Raw genomic sequence first — 18,550 nt, forward strand, 5'->3', positions numbered from 1 at the left:
ACTCGGGCCGCTTACAGAATATATAAAACACAATAAAGCACCAAACATTAAAAACATTTGTCCTTGTTGTGTCCTCTTTTTTCAGTTTTGTCCTCTGAGAACAAAAAATTCCCATTCTTCCACAGTTAAGTTCTTTTAAATTCAGGCATCCACATTTCCACGTCTTTTTCTGTTTTCTTTATTTTGTTAAGTCTTCCCCAAGATTCATCAGCATCCTAGTGCAAAGTTCTCCTGACACACACACATTCTCGTATGCAGTCTTGCTTGACATATTCATTCTTTTAAACACCATTTCCCCTTTAAATGCAACCTTTTCTCCATATTTTACGTTCGCCCGTATAGTTCTGCAAATATGACTTGTGCTGGATATCTGCCCTGTATGATCTGGAGAATTACAAATTTGAAATACTGGCTGTGTTTTGATCTTCGTACTGTTTTTTTGGAAAGTGTGAATCAAATGCAGATTGAATTGATTTCCTCCTCCCCTCCTCCCTGAGAGCCTCATTTGAACACTGCTATTCCCTGATCCCCTTGAGATCTAACCTGTACCCTTGGCACCAGCATTTTCTATCAAGGGAAAAACCCTGGGGAAAGAGATGTCTTTTCTGGCACTCCCAGATATTCCTTCCCACTTCAGGGGCTGCTCAAACACTCAATAAAAGCTCTATTTCCTACTGGAGTTTGGGCCACAAGATGCAGGCAGAACTATGTCCAATTATAGGGCGTATGGTGATGCCTGAAGGACAAGGAGGGTCAGCCAGAAACTGGAACCATTCCTTGGGCTGAGAATGAGCCCCAGCCTGGTCCATCCCTTGTTCTGACAAGAGAAAAGGTGGAGACTCTGCTACCCATCCACCCTTCTCTTGCCTCCAGGTCCTCCTGCCTGGTTCTCCTCAAATGGGGGACATGGAAGAAACATCAGCGTCTGAAACCAAGGATCTCTACATCCTTCCAAGCCCAGCAGCAACCAGCTGAGTTCCACAGGCCAGAAGTTGCCAGGTGAGGAGCAGAGAAATAAAAGGACCTGGAAAGTCACCTCCAAACCCAGGAAAGGCTGGATTTGCAATGGTGATAGGGAGGCATCGCTCACCTGCACGCACCAGTTTGCTTAAAACCATGCAAATGTCACATCCGCCATTGCGTAATATTGTATATGATGGTTAAAGCATGCAAGGAAATGAAGGAATCGTCTGGGCTGGCTGATTGACAGCTGGGCGCAAAGCTGTTCGATGTTCCATACAAGACGACAGAGCTTTGACATGCTCAAAGTGGCGAGCAATCTGCTTCAGTTGACTTCATTCTGTCCAGTGTAAGGACTGGGTGATGTGCCAGTTTTGACTTCTCCTTTTTCCGCTCTTAAGTTCAGTTCTCCATATCAGTTTGGGGATTTTATTTTATTTTCCCAAGTACTCACCAAAAATTCACCAGCATTTTAGTACCCAGCAGATTGCAATTTTAGGCAATATACAGATATTTGCATATCAGTTTCCCTTAAAATAATGCATGCGTTTGAGTAATGTATCTATTTGCGCACACATTCAGCCACTGTAGCTGCATCCTGGCAGCCATTTCCTCAGTGGGGGACCTGTATTGCAAAATTTGTGGAAGTGCAAATTTTGAAGGGTCCTTCCCCCCCTCCCCAGTGTTTCAGAAAGTACAGATTAGTTAAGTCTGTTTTTAAAAGTAAACTGAATTTGATGCCCTTCCCCCCTCCCTAGTCAAAAGCGGTTTTATGCATCAGACTTACTCATGGGCTGTAGATTCAGGACAGACATTTCCCCCACCCACCAAAAAGTAGTGTGTCTCACAGTGCAGAAAACATTGAATGGTTTAGCTGCCTCAACATATCATGGTAGCCTTGCCCTAATCAGCTTTTAATAGGGCTTAGACAAATTAAAGGAGGAGGGGAAGTCTATCAGTGGCTATTAGCCAGGGTAGCTGAACTTTAGACAGAGGTCACCTGCGCAAAGAAAGCCTCCCCCCATCTCTTAAGTCAAGCTCCCCCATATCTTTCCATCGTTCTTTTCAAATGCAAAAGGGGAACTTAAGATTCTTAACTGAGCAACACGAGGGTGTTGAGCAGCTGGCTCTGGCATCCCACAGTGCTGGATTTATGTATAAGCTAAACAAGCTATGGCTTAGGGCCCCACGCCCTTGGGGGCCCCAAAAAAATTTAGAGGGGGGGGGAACTGGATGTACATTTCCAAAATAGAAGATAAAAAACAAATAAAATAAAACCTACAGACAGCAACAGTGTTTTGTGTCGTGTAGGCTCCTATGGTGTAAGTCACGGGCCCCCAATCATTTTAAGTTAGAGCTTAATAATTATTTCACTATTAGTATACTTCTTCTTTCACTATTCATATACTTCTTCTTAATTGTATTTCAGTTCAACAATTACTTTCATAAAATACATATTTTGTTATGTGCAATTGGCTTGAGATACCTATTAGGTCCATCAATTACCATATAGCATATATTCAACACAAAAAACAGGGACAATTTGTTGTTGACAAAGGACAGCTGGACATATCAAGGGCCCCATGACCTTCAGTCACTTAGGGCCTCATCAAACCTAAATCTGGCCCGGAGTGTGGGTGTGGGGAGACTTTAAAAAGCTGAGACGCCCCTGCAGCTTTCCTCCCTCCCCATGGCCAGGGGAGCTGCCCATCCTTGCTGCTTACTTGTGAGTAAATTAGAACGACTCTAGTGTGGTGGATAGGCTAGGAGTCATCCGGTTTTATTTCTACTGGTTTATTTTGCATTCTGTTTTGACCTTCTGCCTGCTTCCCCACTACTTTTTATTCTTTAATAAATTATCCTAATGAGACAACTGGAATGTCTGTGTGGATGTCAAATTGAGGATCTTAGAATCTTTGAGGCTGCAGTGCTCAGAATGGCGAAGTGAGGAGGATGCTATCCTCCAGGTGAGTGATTCTCCAAGAGGGCTGGTGGGAATTTCCCAGGAGCGCTAAGAGGCCAAGGGCCAGCAGTAAGGCGCTGTAGGTGTAAACGACAAGAAGACATTGAAAAGCTGGCATTGACAGATCAAGTTCATAAACTGAATTAAACAAACTGAAAAGTTTTGATTGCATTTTGAATAAATGTTTGAGAAAGAAAAGTGGTGCTACAATGTCCAATGGAACATTTAGACACACGATCCTAATGTTACTGGTTCAAATTTCATGGTTAGCAGTTCATGCAGACTGCTATTATGAATAAGGCTTTTTATTAGGGGATCAGAATGAGTTTGACCAAACTGCGGGAGGCAGTGGAAGACAGGAGTGCCTGGCGTGCTCTGGTCCAGGGGGTCACGAAGAGGCGGACACGACTAAACGACTAAACAACAACAACAACAGGGATGTGGTTATGGAACCAAGGGAGCAAGGACCCAAATAATTTTGGGAAACATGGATCTAGGTTCAGGCCATGTGCTGTTCCTGCGTCTAATGTATATATCCAGAAAATCAATGGCTGTTGTAGAGTCATTTTTGCAGTCCAGTTGATTTCGTTATATATGAAAATGTTACTGAAGTAAATCTTCCAAATCTCCCAAATACAACAACAGCAGCAAGTTGAGCTAAGCACTTTAATTCTGAGAACAGCAGCCTATCAAACTGATCAATAATTGCTACAGAGATGCTAAGAGATCCAACTCTGGAAGCAAGATGCACATGCTGGATGCATGAATGCTGCAAAGATACAGTGTGTGTGTGTGTGTGTGTGTGTGTGTGTGTGTGTGTGAGAGAGAGAGAGAGAGAGAGAGAGAGAGAGAGAGAGAGAGAGAGAGAGAGAGAGATGCAAATTCTTTGTTCAAATCAGCAAACAGGTATTTAGTGCCCCCCTAGAGTTCTACAGAGTGTGGTCACAACTGCTCAGAGGTCTTACAACAGTGGTGGCCAAACTTGGCCTACCAGCAGTTTTGGGACTACAACTCCCATCATCCCTAGCTAACAGGACCAGTGGTCAGGGATGATGGGAATTGTAGTCCCAAAACAGCTGGAGGGCCAAGTTTGGCCACCACTGTCTTACAACAAGAATAGCTTAAGGGGTCGGTTCAGGGTATTCCATTCAGTGTTTCCCCAGTACAGCATTACTTCTGCCCCCTAAGACCAAATCTCCTCCAGTGATGTCTGGATCAACGATTGCTCCTACTGCAAAGGATAGTAGTTAGCATCAAAAAGGGAGAGCTCTCTCTGCGTGTGTGTGCAGAGCAACCTAACCATTTGGGCAGCTGCACCTCCTGATTGGGAAGCCCTGCCCTAAGAACTGGTGTGGGGCTTTTTGTCTTGATTGTTCCATAAATAAGGAAATATTCCACATAACCAACCAACACAGCTTTTGCCAACTCTCTCTCGCTTCCTGGTTCTCTTCTCAGAGTTGACCTTGATGCAGTCCATGGAAGGCAGCAATCGGACGCTGGTGGTGACTGAATTCATCTTCTTGGGTTTCTCTGGGGTCCACAAGGGTCAGTCCTTCCTCTTCCTGCTCTTCCTGGCCATCTACCTCTTCACCCTGGTGGGAAATGGGGTGATCTTCATTCTGATCCAGCTGGATTCACGCCTCCACAGCCCCATGTACTTTTTCCTCAGCCATTTAGCTTTCATAGATATCTGCTACTCGTCTGTCACCATCCCCAAGATCCTGGTGAACTTCTGGCACCAGAGACACACCATTTCCTACAACCAGTGCATGGCCCAGATGTTCTTCCTGATGATATTTTCTGCAACCGAGTGCGCCCTGCTGGCTGTCATGGCCTATGACCGCTATGCCGCCATTTGTCAACCCTTGCGCTATGCTCAACTGATGAGCAGAAGAGTGTGTGTCCCTCTGGCTACTGCTTCTTGGGCCTGTGGCCTCCTGGCCTCCACCATTCACACTGTACTCTCCACCAAACTGGCCTTCTGTGGGGCCAACCAGATCCACCACATCTTCTGCGATGTCCCTCCTCTTCTGCAAATCGCCTGCAGCGACACCTATGTCAACGAGATGGCTCTTCATGTAGCAAGTGTGTTTGTCAGCCTGGGGACTTTCCTCCTGGTGGTCATCTCCTACATCTTCATTCTGTCGGCAATCCTTCGCATCCGCTCCAACACCGGCAGGCGAAAAACCTTCTCCACTTGTGCTGCCCACATAGTTGTGGTCATCATCTATTTTGGGATGGCCAACGTGAACTACAACCGCCCAAGTGCAGGCTACTCCTTGGAAGTGGACACCCTGATCTCCACTCTCTATTGTATCATCATCCCCATGTTGAATCCTGTCATCTACAGCCTCCGCAACAAGGAGGTGAAGGAAGCCCTGAGGAAGGTTCTTGGGGGCTTGAAGAAGGGCTCTGAACTCCCTCACTAACAGAGTCTCCTGCCTTTGCAGAAATTTTCCTTGGGGGTTGAAGTACAGTGGCTAACACCATATTCCCATTGGTTAGACTTAATTCAGCAATGCATTACTAGACAGATTCCAAAGAATTAGGTCATGATTCTGCACTGGGTCTTGTGTCCAACACCCAGTTCAGCAACTGCCTTGTCTCCCAGTCTGAAGGGCTGCTTAGCTGACAAATTCAACATGGCGCACTGTCACAAGGGGAGCCAGCCTCAAACCTCATATTGTCCCCAAATCCTTTAACGGTCGTTCTTGTTGTGTCCTCCTGTTTCTGTTTAGCCCCTTGAGAACAATATGGGAAATATTTCCATTTTTCACTATTAACTTCAGATCTTCTTGTTTCCACGTTAGTTTGTGTAGTTGTTTTTCAATCTTCTTGAAAAATCACTAGTATCTTAGTGTAAAGTCATTTTTGAATGTTATTTTGTTTCATATACGCCGTTTCCCAACACGATTCCGCCTAAAATATTCTGTGAACTGTCCTCAGACCTTCAGGTATATGGCAGTATATAAATTCAACAGCAGCAGCAGCAACAACAATAAATACACCTTTTCTCCTGTTTAGTCGTGTCCGACTCTTTTTGACCCCGTGGACCGGAGCACGCCAGATTTTGTCCAGATTTTGCAGCAATAGTAGTAGTAGTAGTAGTAGTAGTAGTAGTAGTAGTAGTAGTAATATGCCTCATGCCTTCCACTGCCTCCCACAATTTGGTCAGACTCATGTTTGTAGCTTCGAGAACACTGTCCCACCATCTCGTCCTCTGTCGTCCCCTTCGCCTTGTGCCCTCCATCTTTCCCAACATCAGGGTCTTTTCCAGGGAGTCTTCTCTTCTCATGAGGTGGCCAAGGTCTTGGAGCCTCAGCTTCATGATCTGTCCTTCCAGTGAGCACTCAGGGCTGATTTCCTTCAGAATGGAGAGGTTTGATCTTCTTGCAGTCCATAGGACTCTCAAGAGTCTCCTCCAGCACCAGAATTCAAAAGCATCAATTCTTCGGCGCTCAGCCTTCTTTATGGTCCAGCTCTCACTTCCATACATCACTACTGGGGAAAAACGGAGCTTGAACTATACGGACCTTTGTCAGCAAGGTGATGTCTCTGCTTTTTAAGATGCTGTCTAGGTTTTCTGTCTACACCTTTTCTCCTACTTCATGCATTTTTATACACATTAATTGACTGCATTTACTGTGTTTTTCATATTTTGTTGGGAGCTGCCCAAATTGGCTGGGGCAACCCAGTTAGGTAGGTGGATGATGATGATGATGATGATGATTGCAAAATCTGGACAAGTGCAAATTTCAAAGCCTGTGTTCCAGAAAGTGTGAATTAGAAAGGATCACCTTAATTGCAAACTGAATTGTCCCTAAGGGCCTCGTTTGAACACGGCTGTTTGCAACCCCCTTGGGCTCCACCCCATACCCTTGATGCCAGTGTTTTCTGCAAGGAAAAAGGAAGCCCAGGGGGGAGATGATTCCCCCCCCCCGGACTCCTTGATCTTCATTCCTTGTGATGCAAATACATGTTCTCTAGGGGCTCCTCAAACAATAAAACCCATATTACCTTCCAGACTGGGGCCCACAGGATACAAGCAGGACACTGGATCAGTTTTAAGGTATGTGGGGATGCATGAAGGGCGGTGTGTTGGGTCAGCAGGAAATGGAGACCTTCCTTTGGGCAGAAAATGAGTGACAGCCAGGTGTGTCTCTCGTTCTGACAGGAGGAAAGGTAGGGATCCTGCAACCCACCCATCCTCTTCATTCCCCTCACCTTCTCTGACCTGCTACCTCCTGCCTGGCTCTCCTCACCAGCTCACCTGGAAGGAGCATCAGAATTCCCACCTGTCCCAGAGCAGCAGCTGTCATAGCCGTCATCCAAATTCATTTGGCAGGAAGATGCCAGGTAAGGAGCAGAGAAATTAAGGGACCCACAAAGTAACCTCAAAACTTAGGAAATTCTTTATTTGCCACGAGGGTAGATTGGGGAGGAATCACTCGCCTGTCTGCACCAGTTTGTTTAAATCCAGACAAACTTCTTATCTGCTGCTGTGTAATACTGTTCCTGATGTTTAAAACAACTTGAAAAATGAAGAAATAAGCTAAGATGCCTGGTGTACAGCTGACATTCAGGAGAGCAAACTGGTGACACCCCCCCCCCCAGTGTTAAGCACTGGGTCGGTTTCAGGTTTCTCTCCATTTCTCATTTTTCCACTGCAAAATTCAGGTCTACACATTTCCACATCAGTTTGGGAATTTTTATTTATTTATATACATTTTTTTTTTTAAAAAAAGTGCCATCTTGAGAATCCACCAGCATTTTAGTGCAATGTTCTCCTAATATACAAATTTGATAGCGATTTTGCCCAAGATACACATTTTTGCAAAGCCATTTCCTCTAAAATAATGCCTGTTGATTTCTTATCTGAACCAAGGTATGTATTTGCATGCACACTCAGACCCAGTACATACATTTCTTGACTGGAGAACTGGGTTGCAAAATTCAGAGAAGAGTGAATTTTGCAGTGTGCCTATTTCTCGGGAGGTTTGCCTTTCAGTGCAATCTGAGATTCATGCAGCGCCCATCCCTAGTCCAGAGTGGTTTTATGCATTGGCCTTATTCATTGGCTGTAGATTTACAACAGACACCCCCACTCCCTCACCACGAAAAAGTACTACCAGAGTAAGTGGGACCATGGCAACAGCAGCTACTGAAGAGTCTGGTCCACTGACAGCACTGCAGGGCTGTTGTGTTGCACTTGGGCAAGGAAGGGGGTGTGAGAGGGTTCTCTTGGTCATCCTCCAATTTTGGTCAGTGGTTCCCAAAGGGGGCACTAAGAGGCAAGTGGGCAGCAGAGATGTGTTGTGTTGTGTTGTGTTGTGTTGTGTTGTGTCATGTCATGACCAACAGGTCCTTTTAATGTTTTGATGTTTAGCATAAATGAGACCAATAGTACACTCTAGGGAAGCACAAGTAAATCTCAGACAACCAATACTGGATTTTCTACAGCATTGCTTTATTGATTAATAAACATAACAAGACAGGGAACATGCACTCAACCACACACACAACCACACACACACACCACTCTTCAACTGGATTGATCAGATCCAGTAAGAGTCGCGGGTGGCAGACGACAGCGCTGTCATATGTCCGGCACCCACCTGAGGCTGGAGGGCTTTGATATTTATACACCTTGTTTGCTCATCTGATACATGGGAACTCCTGGTGCTTACACAACTCCTGAAGGAGCGTCTCCACCTCCATCGTTCTACCCGGACACTGAGGTCCAGCACCGAGGGCCTTCTGGCGGTTCCCTCATTGCGAGAAGCCAAGTTACAGGGAACCAGGCAGAGGGCCTTCTCGGTAGTGGCGCCCTCCCTGTGGAACGCCCTCCCACCAGATGTCAAAGAGAACAACAACTACCAGACTTTTAGAAGACATCTGAAGGCAGCCCTGTTTAGGGAAGCTTTTAATGTTTGATGTACCATGGTATTTTAATATTCTTTTGGAAGCCGCCCAGAGTGGCTGGGGAAACCCAGCCAGATGGGCGGGGTATAAATAATAAATTATTATTATTATTATTATATAGTTGTTGGCATCTCACATCCTTACTCTTGACGACATCTCATCCTTGGACTATGGAAAACTGGTATCACTGGTTCAAGTTTGTCAATTAAATTTATTAAACTAAATAGTTTTAAGTGGATTTTGAATAAACATGCAAGTAGTTGTCACTGTTTCAAATCTTATTGCATTATTATCTTCTTTAGCAAATCGTGGAAAGTCCTATTCTGAACAATGCTTTCGATAGGGTAGGGTAAACTAGAGACGAGTTTATGGAACCAAGGGGGGTACTAGCCCCAAAATACTTTGGGAACCACTGATCTAGGTTCAGGCCATGTGGTGTTTCTGTGCCCAGTGTGTACACTGAGAAGATCGATGACAGTTGTGGAGTCATTCTTGTATACCAAGTGATTTTGTTCAATAATAATAATAATAATAATAATAATAATAATAATAATAATTTATTATTTATACCCCGCCCATCTGGCTGGGTTTCCCCAGCCACTCTGGGCAGCTTCCAAAAGAATATTAAAATACTATGATACATCAAACATTAAAAGCTTCCCTAAACAGGGCTGCCTTCAGATGTCTTCTAAAAGTCTGGTAGTTGTTGTTCTCTCTGACATCTGGTGGGAGGGTGTTCCACAGGGAGGGTGCCACTACTGAGAAGGCCCTCTGCCTGGTTCCCTGTAGCTTTGCTTCTCGCAGTGAGGGAACCGCCAGAAGGCCCTCGGAGCTGGACCTCAGTGTCCAGGCAGAACGATGGGGGTGGAGACGCTCCTTCAGGTATACTGGACCGAGGCCGTTTAGGGCTTTAAAGGTCAGCACCAACACTTTGAATTGTGCTCGGAAACGTACTGGGAGCCAATGTAGGTCTTTCAAGACCGGTGTTATATGGTCTCGGTGGCCGTTCCCAGTCACCAGTCTGGCTGCCGCATTCTGGATTAGTTGTAGTTACCGGGTCACCTTCAAGGGTAGCCCCACGTAGAGCGCATTGCAGTAGTCCAAGCGGGAGATAACCAGAGCATTCACCACTCTGGCGAGGCAGTCCGCGGGCAGATAGGGTCTCAGCCTACGTACCAGATGGAGCTGGTACACAGCTGCCCTGGACACGGATTTAACCTGTGCCTCCATGGACAGCTGTGAGTCCAAAATGACTCCCAGGCTGCGCACCTGGTCCTTCAGGGGCACGGTTACCCCATTCAGACCAGGGAATCCCCCACACCTGCCCGCCTCCTGTCCCCCAGAAACAATACTTCTGTCTTGTCAGGATTCAATCTCAATCTGTTTGCCGCCATCCATCCTCCAACCGCCTCCAGACACTCACACAGGACTGTCACCACCGTCACTGGTTCTGATTTGAAAGAAAGGTAGAGCTGGGTATCATCTACATACTGATGAACACCCAGCCCAAACCCCCTGATGATCTCTCCCAGCGGCTGCATGTAGATGTTGAAAAGCATGGGGGAGAGGACAGAACCCTGAGGCACCCCACAAGTGAGAGCCCAGGGGTCTGAACACTCATCCCCCACCACCACTTTCTGAACACGGCCCAGGAGGAAGGAGCGGAACCACTGTATGACAGTGCCCCCAGCTCCCAGCTCCTCTAGACGGTCCAGAAGGATGTTATGGTCGATTGTATCAAAGGCCGCTGAGAGATCCAGCAGAACTAGGAAACAGCTCTCACCTTTGTCCCTAGCCCGCCGGAGATCATCAACCAGTGCGACCAAGGCAGTTTCCGTCCCGTGATGAGGCCTGAATCCCGATTGGAAGGGATCCAAATGGTCCGCTTCTTCCAGGCGTGCCTGGAGTTGTTCAGCAACCACTCGCTCAATCACCTTGCCCAAGAATGGAAGATTTGAGACTGGGCGATAGTTGGCCATCGTGGCCACATCTAAAGATGGTTTTTTAAGAAGCGGTTTAATAACCGCCTCTTTCAGCGGGTCTGGGAAGACTCCTTCACAGAGGGAAGCATTCACCACCCCACGAAGCCCATCGCCCAGTCCTTCCCGGCTAGCTTTTATAAGCCAGGATGGGCAAGGATCCAGGAGACAGGTGGTTGGTTTCACGCGTCCAAGCAGCCTGTCCACATCCTCGGAGGTAACAGATTGGAATTGATCTCACGCAATTTGACTAGACAGGACTCTAGCACTCTCCCACCCCGGCCCTGCTCCCATATAAGGAGGTATTTCTGGAGTGAATCTTTTGAAACTCCCAATTTCTACTACTACAAAAAAAAGCGGAACAAGCTCTTGCTAAGCACTTTAATTCTGAGAATCATAGCCTATCAGACTGCTCAATGATTGCGACAGAAATGCTAACAGATCCAACAATGGTAGCAGAAAGGGAGAACTTTTGTATGTAAACACAGGAAACCTGAGCCCTGCACTGCCTCAGCCAGGAGGTTCAAGCAGCAAAAAGGATTTGGTGCCCACCCAATGCTGTGCAGAGGGAGGTCATCATTGCCCAGAGGGCTTATGGCAAAAATGGTAAACCAATGGCTTGAGAGAACTGTTATCCCCCGCCCCCTGCCCAAGGTCCAAACCTCCTCCAAGGTTACCTGGACCACCAATTGCTCTTACTGCCAAGGTTAGTTGATAGAATCTAAAATGCAGGGTGGGAGAGGGGAGCAGAGTTGCCCAACCATCTTGGAAGCTACCCTTTCTGACTGGGAAGCCCAGAACCTAAGAGCTGGGCTGGGGCTCTTGGTCTTGGCTGCTCCACAAAGAAGGAAAGATTCCACCTGCATGTATTCATGAATCCTGGTTTCCCCCCATTCATCTCACTTCCTTCTTGGTTCTCCTCTCAGAGCTGACCATGATGGAGAGAAGCAGCAATCAGACGTTACGTGTGGCCGAATTCATCTTCCTGGGTTTCTCTGGGGTCCACAAAGGTCAGGTCGTCTTCTTCCTCCTCTTTCTGACCATCTACCTCATCACCCTGGTGGGAAACTCCATGATTTTCACTCTGATCCAACTGGATTCGCGCCTTCACAGCCCCATGTACTTTTTCCTCAGCCATTTATCCTGCTTGGACGTCTGCTACTCATCCGTCACTGTCCCCAAGATCCTGGTAAACTTCTTGCGCCAGAGACACACCATTTCCTACAACCAGTGCATGGCCCAGATGTTCTTCCTAATGACATTTGCGGGGTCCGAGTGCGCCCTGCTGGCTGTTATGGCCTATGACCGCTATGCTGCCATTTGTCAACCCTTGCGCTATGCTCAACTGATGAGCAGAAGAGTGTGTGTCCCTCTGGCCACGGCTACTTGGATCTGGGGCCTCTTGGACTCTGCCATTCACACCGTGCTCTCCACCAACTTGACCTTCTGTGGGGCCAACCAGATCCACCACATCTTCTGCGATGTCCCTCCTCTTCTGCAAATCGCCTGCAGTGACACCTATGTCAACGAGATGGCTCTTCACATCGCGAATGTTTTTATGGGCATGGCACCTTTCCTCCTGGTGGTCATCTCCTATATCTTCATTCTGTCGGCCATCCTTCGGATCCGCTCCAACACTGGCAGGCACAAGGCCTTTTCCACTTGTGCCGCCCACCTAGTTGTGGTCATCATCTATTTTGGGATGGCCGATGTGAACTACAACCGCCCTAGCACAGGCTACTCCTTGGAAGTGGACACCCTGATCTCTACTCTCTATTGTATCATCATCCCCATGTTGAATCCTGTCATCTACAGCCTCCGCAACAAGGAGGTGAAGGAAGCCCTGAGGAAGGTTCTGGGGGGCTTGAAGAAGGGCTTTGGTTTCCCTCACTAACAGGGATTCCTCTTGGGCCCAGCACCCCGGGGGAAATTCCCCTTTGCGAGTTCAAGTACAGAGGCTCACACCACAAGCGATCTGACTTTACTTAGCAGTGCAGCATTGGACAGAGTCCACAGAGTCTGTACCAAAATCCCAAAGGAGCAGAAAATTCTTTTCATTTATGCAACAACTGCCGCATGGATGCTATTAGCCCAGAGATGGAAAGAAGTTATACTCCCTACCAGAGTAGAATGGCAAACTAAGCTGTTGGAGTACCCCGAAATGGCAAAACTAACCAGAAGGCTCAAGAACCAAGAAGAGAAAAACTTCAGGAAAGAATGGGGGGAATTTATAATTTATTTAGGAGACCACTGTAAGCAGATGAAAACATTAGCAGGATTCTAATAACACTTGTATTGCAACTAATATTACGGACAATATGGAGAGGTATAAAATAAGGGTGATGAAATAATATGCAGTTGAAAATGTTGACAATAGGACCTATGGAGGCGATGGTGGGAAGTCTGGAGATTCATAGAAATCTCTAAATATGGATATGTATTTGGTATTGTTTGGTATTGTTATAACTCTACACTTGTAAAATCAAATGAAAATTATTTCAAAGAGTCCATACACTACATAGCCAAATGTACGCCATCTTTGTTGTTTAGTCTCTACCCAACTGCTCTCTACCACCCTGGCACTTAGCCATCTCTCATCCAGCCACAGCCCATGAAATACAACCTTCTCAACCCATTATTATTATTATTTACTGTACATATCAGAACACACACACCCCAGCACGCTCAACAAACTACAGGATTCCTTGAGGCAAGCCATGCACTTTAAACGTATGGTGTGTCTGTAAACTTTGATTTGATTCTTTGGCTTGGCTTTTATGATGAGGTGGTGATGGTGATGATCATTATTTATTCCCTGCTCATCTGACAGGGTTGCCCCAGATCTCCTTTCTGGCCCTGAGACCCCAGGGGGAGGCATGGTGGACAGTGTGGTGTGTGTGTGTGTGTGTGTGTGTGTGTGTGTTTAATGGAATCAGAAAGTTGCCTTCCTACGAAATGACTGGCAGAATCCGAGACCAGGGAGAAGAGTTGGTGGAAGAAAATTGGAGGAAATTTAAAATTTATTTGCAGAAATATTGTAAAACTTCTGAATGCTGATGACATTGAAATGAATTGCAGGGGTTCTAGCAACAAGGTTAAATGTAAAGATTGGATTAATAATTGATAAACTAATAGGATATGAATTTGCTGAATTAATTTTTAAAAGGGATACAAAAATGGGAGACGTGAGGAAGTCAGGAAAACAAGTTAACTAAAGATGAGAAATTAAGAAAGAGGGAATTTTTGTTTTCTTTTATATGTATTTTTTATTTTTCTTCTTTTTTGTGTTTAATGTTCGTATTTTTGTATTTTGTAACTTTGTATCTTTTTTCCCTCTTTTTTTTTTGCCTTTGTATTTTTCTAAATTTTTCTATTGTTAAAACCTAATAAAATATTATAAAAGAAAAAAAAAACCAGAAAGTTGCCTTCCTACAAGCTGACAAGTCTTCCAATATGTGCTGCTGGAAGCCTGTCGCATGTGAACAATGCCCTAGAATTAAAGGAGGTTTCAGGGCCACCCAAAAGCGAAATGTGCATCTGCCCACAGCCAGGTAGGGACCGTGAGACCTTTGGAAATGAGCATGATGGAAGCTTCACAAGTGACTCTTCATTTTTAATAGCTGAGGGATCAATGTGGGTGAGTATTCTTAGGAACCCTGAGCGCTCTTTTGAAAGCACGCAGTTAATTTTGCTTTGTGGCAAATTCTGAAGCCTGTGCCCGCCGAAATGGAGAGGCACCAACTCAGAGCACCGCCTTCCCCAACCTGACGCCCTCCAGCATGGGGCTGATGGAACTGTATCCAAAATGACTGCAGCGCTGCAGAAGGCTGACATATTCTATCCACCACATGCAAGAGTTTTTAGTTAATATAAATATTATTCTTTTTTATCTTTTTGTGCACACTGTGTATGATGTGTCATGCATGTTTTCCCCCTGGTAGAGCATTGCAAGATGAGCAACACAAAAAGGTAAGCAGGGCTTCCCCTCCACCTACATTGCAAAGTGTGTGTGTCTGTGCAATCACACGCACACAATATCTGGATGCAGGTAGGTAGCCGTGTTGGCCTGATGCAGTCAAAATAAAAAATAAAAAAAATCCTTCCAGTAGCACCTTAGAGACCAACTAAGTTTGTTCTGGGTATAAGCTTTCGTGTGCATGCAGACTTCTTCAGATACCTGAAGGTTGGATGGGCAGAACTGACACTGCTACTGGTATCGCATGATACCCATTTATATATCTTTGGAACCCTCCCGCCTATTGATCACAGGCAGGTGCCTTCACTATATGCTTGCTAAAAACTGTTTAGACAAGCCTACCCCTTTGCTTAGAAAGTTGGTGTGAGTTTTCACCTGTTTTTAGTCTATGCTTATCTCGAATGTCTGGAATTGTTGCTGCCAACTGTTAAGTTTAGTATCCTTTTTTGCAAACCACTCTGAGGTTATCTGACAATCAAATGGGGTGTACATTTTATGAAATAAAAAAAGACCCCACTCCTCCTGCCCCTGCCTTTCCGAACCCTGGGGAACCCTCCCCCAAATATAATATAGCCATTTATCTCCTCTTCTCAACAACCTCTCCGTGACAAAGGTATCTGAAGAAGTTTGCATGCACACAAAAGCTTATACCCAGAACAAACTTAGTTGGTCTCTAAGGTGCTACTGGACAATTTATTAATTTTTTAACGCAATATCCGGCGATGCAGCGCCTGAGGTTGCCCAGAGCAAGGCAGCTGAGCTTGTGTTTTGCACACACCCTCTCCAGCCCTTGAACTTCGCTGGCTCCTTCCCAGATTTTTCAAACTTCCAGCTGCGTTTTTTCATTTGTGCATCACTGTACTGTTTCGAGGGAACTAGTGGTGGGGTTTCCTTTGCTGGAGGTTTCCAAGCAGAGGTTATTTAGCCGTGATTCCTGCACTGCAGGGGGTTGGAGTAGATGACCCGCAGGGTCCCTTCCAACTCTACACTCCTATGATTTGGTGGAGAGATGAATTAGGCAGCTGCAGTTTCTTCAGAAAGAGAGAACAGGAAGGAAGCATCAAGCCCGGAGGCAGCCTGAGCAAATTCGGAAACTGCGCTTGGAAGGAACAGCACATATATATTTCAATGAATTGGGAGATTATTGCAAGGAGAAAGCCAAGCTCTTCTCTACTCTGGGGCTGGATTGGAGCCTACTGGTGTGAAACAGAAGGACGCTGGGGTGGGGGCACAGCGGGGCTGGGACACGCGGCGTTTCCACATTACAACAGAGAGCTTCAAGGCAGCAGCTCCACGTAGTTGGCTGGGAACAGGCCATGCCTGCCCTGGCAAGATCCGCGCCACCAGCCCTCGTCGACTTGCTCGATGTCCGTGATGGTGTCTCCAGGGTCGAAGGAAATCTCATCGTCCCCATCTGACAAAAAGGGGGAAGGAAAAAGAGGGTGAGTCAGTCAGCTGGGATTCCCTCCTCTCCCGTGCAGCGGTGTGGGTACCACAGGAGGGTTACAGAAATGTCAAAGCAATGATTCCTCAACATCAACTTCGTTGGACTGGTCGTGTTGGGCGGATGCCTGATGATCGTCTTCCAAAGCAACTACTCTATTCTGAACTTAAAAATGGAAAGCGTAATGCTGGTGGTCAACAAAAGAGGTTTAAAGACTCTCTCAAGGCAAATCTAAAAAATGTTGTATACACACCAACAATTGGGAAACATGTCCTGCGAGCGCTCCAGTTGGAGAACAGGATCAACTCCCGCCCGGGAACCAATGTCCCCACTGTGGAAGGACGCGTGGATCCAGAATTGGCCTCCACAGTCACTTATGGACTCATTGTTAAAACCATGTTTATGGAAGACAATCTTACTTGGCTACAAGGGATCGCCAAAGAAGAAGAAGACAGAAGGGGGGTCTTGGTTGTACCAATTGTCTCTCCATTGTATCAGTCTGGCACCCCCCCCCCCCGTCTTTCCAAGTACAAAGCCCACCCTGAACCCGTGTAGTTTTGCTCCTGGACGTGCACCAAGCTTGCTCTTTTTGGGGACCTGCAGGTGCCAACCCACAATATATGCCTGTGATGCATCACTTGACAGCTGCAACCATTCCTGCATCAGGAAAGTCTGGCTGCAGCAGTTTGTGCCTTGCTTACTTCAAGGCTGGATTACTGCAATGCACTCCACACGGGGCTTCCTTTGCGCTTGATCCAGGATGCTGCAGCACGATTGCTGATGGGTGCAAGGCCTTGTCAGCATATAACACCTGCGCTCAGAGTTGCTGATTTGCTATCAGGACAGGTTCAAGGTGTTACTATTAATATATAAAGCCCTTAACAACTTGGGACCAGTTTACCTGCGAGATCGCCTTGCCCCACATGTGCCCGCTTGTGTAGATTGGCAGAACTGGCACTACTACTGGTATCGCATGACACCCATTTATATATCTTTGGAACTCCCCGCCTATTGATCTCAGGCAGGTGCCTTCACCGTATGCCTGCTAAAAACTGTTTAGACAAGCCTACCCCTTTGCTTAGAAAGTTGGTGTGAGTTTTCACCTGTTTTTAGTCTATGCTTATCTCGAATGTCTGGAATTATTGCTGACAACTGATAAGTTTAGTATCCTTTTTTGCAAACCGCTCTGAGGTTTTCTGACAATCAAGTAGGGTGTACATTTTATGAAATAAAAAAAGACCCCAGTCCTCCTCCTGCCCCTGCCTTTCCGAACCCCAGGGAACACTCCCCCAAATATAATATAGCCATTTATCTCCTCTTCTCAACAACCTCTCCATGACAATATTGTATTAAGGGGGGTTGGACTAGCTACGCCCCTGGAGTCCCCTGCAACTCTACCATTCTGTGATTCTATGGTGTCTGCTGTGGTGATCTATCCAGAACTCCATCTCCACCACCCTCACATCCCAAGCCCCAAACGGATGCAAAACATTTGACTCACCTCCCTGGTAATCGTAAAGGGCTCTAGCACGCAGCCCTGCCTGGCTCGCTCCTGCAAGGGAAGAAGGTGGGGTAAGCTAACTTGCAGCAAGCGTGGAAGGACACCCCAGGCACTTACCTGGCCAGGTGCATTCAAAGGCAGCCCTCCATTTGCCCCCCCCCACCTCAGCTGCACTGCTATCCTCTCTAGGTTAGATTATGGCAATGTACCGTATTTTTCGCTCTATAACACGCACCAGACCATAACACGCACATAGTTTTTAGAGGAGGAAAACAAGAAAAAAAATATTCTAAACAAAATAGTGGATATATGATTTTTGTGGTTCATGCTGTGGCCACAGACATGTGATCTGACAGTGAGTTTGGAGTAGCCCAATGCAAAAATCCTGAGGATCCATGTGGATCCATGCTTTGTAACCACGGAGGAGGGAAGGAAGGGGAACCATGGATCCTCTGCTCACGACTGCAGATCCCCCCCCCCCGCCACCCGCAGGCATTTGCTCCATAACACGCACAGACATTTCCCCTTACTTTCTAGGAGGAAAAAAGTGAGTGTTATGGTGCAAAAAATACGGTATATTACATGGAGGCACAGATTGCAGCTATAACGAGGCAGCATTTTTTCATATATTTTAAAAGATATTTAAATATCTTTAATACATTTTAAAAGATATTTATTAAAGTTTTTAAAATATAACAATGAAAATGAAAAATAAAAAGAAACAAAATACAAAATACAACATAAAAACAGTTAAAAAACAAATAATTTTCCATAACATATCTTCCTTACACTTATTTCCCCAGAC

General features: G+C 46.0%; 3 protein-coding genes across 5 annotated transcripts in view; 2 read left to right on the plus strand and 1 right to left on the minus strand.

Annotated features, from left to right (window-relative positions):
- Positions 1-4,386: 4,386 nt before the first annotated feature.
- On the plus strand, positions 4,387-5,352 carry LOC308596853 (olfactory receptor 5T7-like; the record flags this gene model as incomplete). Its single annotated transcript, XM_081212160.1, has 1 exon — positions 4,387-5,352. The coding sequence occupies exon 1, from the start codon at positions 4,390-4,392 to the stop codon at positions 5,350-5,352; it is 963 nt and encodes a 320-aa protein (XP_081068286.1). The 5' UTR covers positions 4,387-4,389.
- A 5,827-nt stretch (positions 5,353-11,179) lies between these two features.
- On the plus strand, positions 11,180-13,047 carry LOC308596904 (olfactory receptor 5T7-like). The gene has a single exon (XM_081212210.1). It carries the CDS (start codon positions 11,759-11,761, stop codon positions 12,716-12,718), a length of 960 nt encoding a protein of 319 aa, XP_081068336.1. The 5' UTR covers positions 11,180-11,758; the 3' UTR covers positions 12,719-13,047.
- A 1,564-nt stretch (positions 13,048-14,611) lies between these two features.
- HCLS1 (hematopoietic cell-specific Lyn substrate 1) overlaps positions 14,612-18,550 on the minus strand; it is a 33,005-nt gene continuing 29,066 nt past the window's right edge. For all 3 annotated transcript variants that reach the window (XM_081210188.1, XM_081210189.1, XM_081210187.1), the window contains 2 exons: positions 17,746-17,796; positions 14,612-16,214 (listed from right to left, as the gene is read on the minus strand). In XM_081210188.1, the coding sequence (XP_081066314.1) occupies positions 16,078-16,214; positions 17,746-17,796 (188 nt within the window). In that variant the 3' untranslated portion in view covers positions 14,612-16,077. The remainder of the gene's footprint in view (positions 16,215-17,745; positions 17,797-18,550) is intronic.

This window comes from Podarcis bocagei (assembly GCF_964188305.1).
Source record: "Podarcis bocagei genome assembly, chromosome: 10".
NCBI lineage: Eukaryota > Metazoa > Chordata > Lepidosauria > Squamata > Lacertidae > Podarcis > Podarcis bocagei.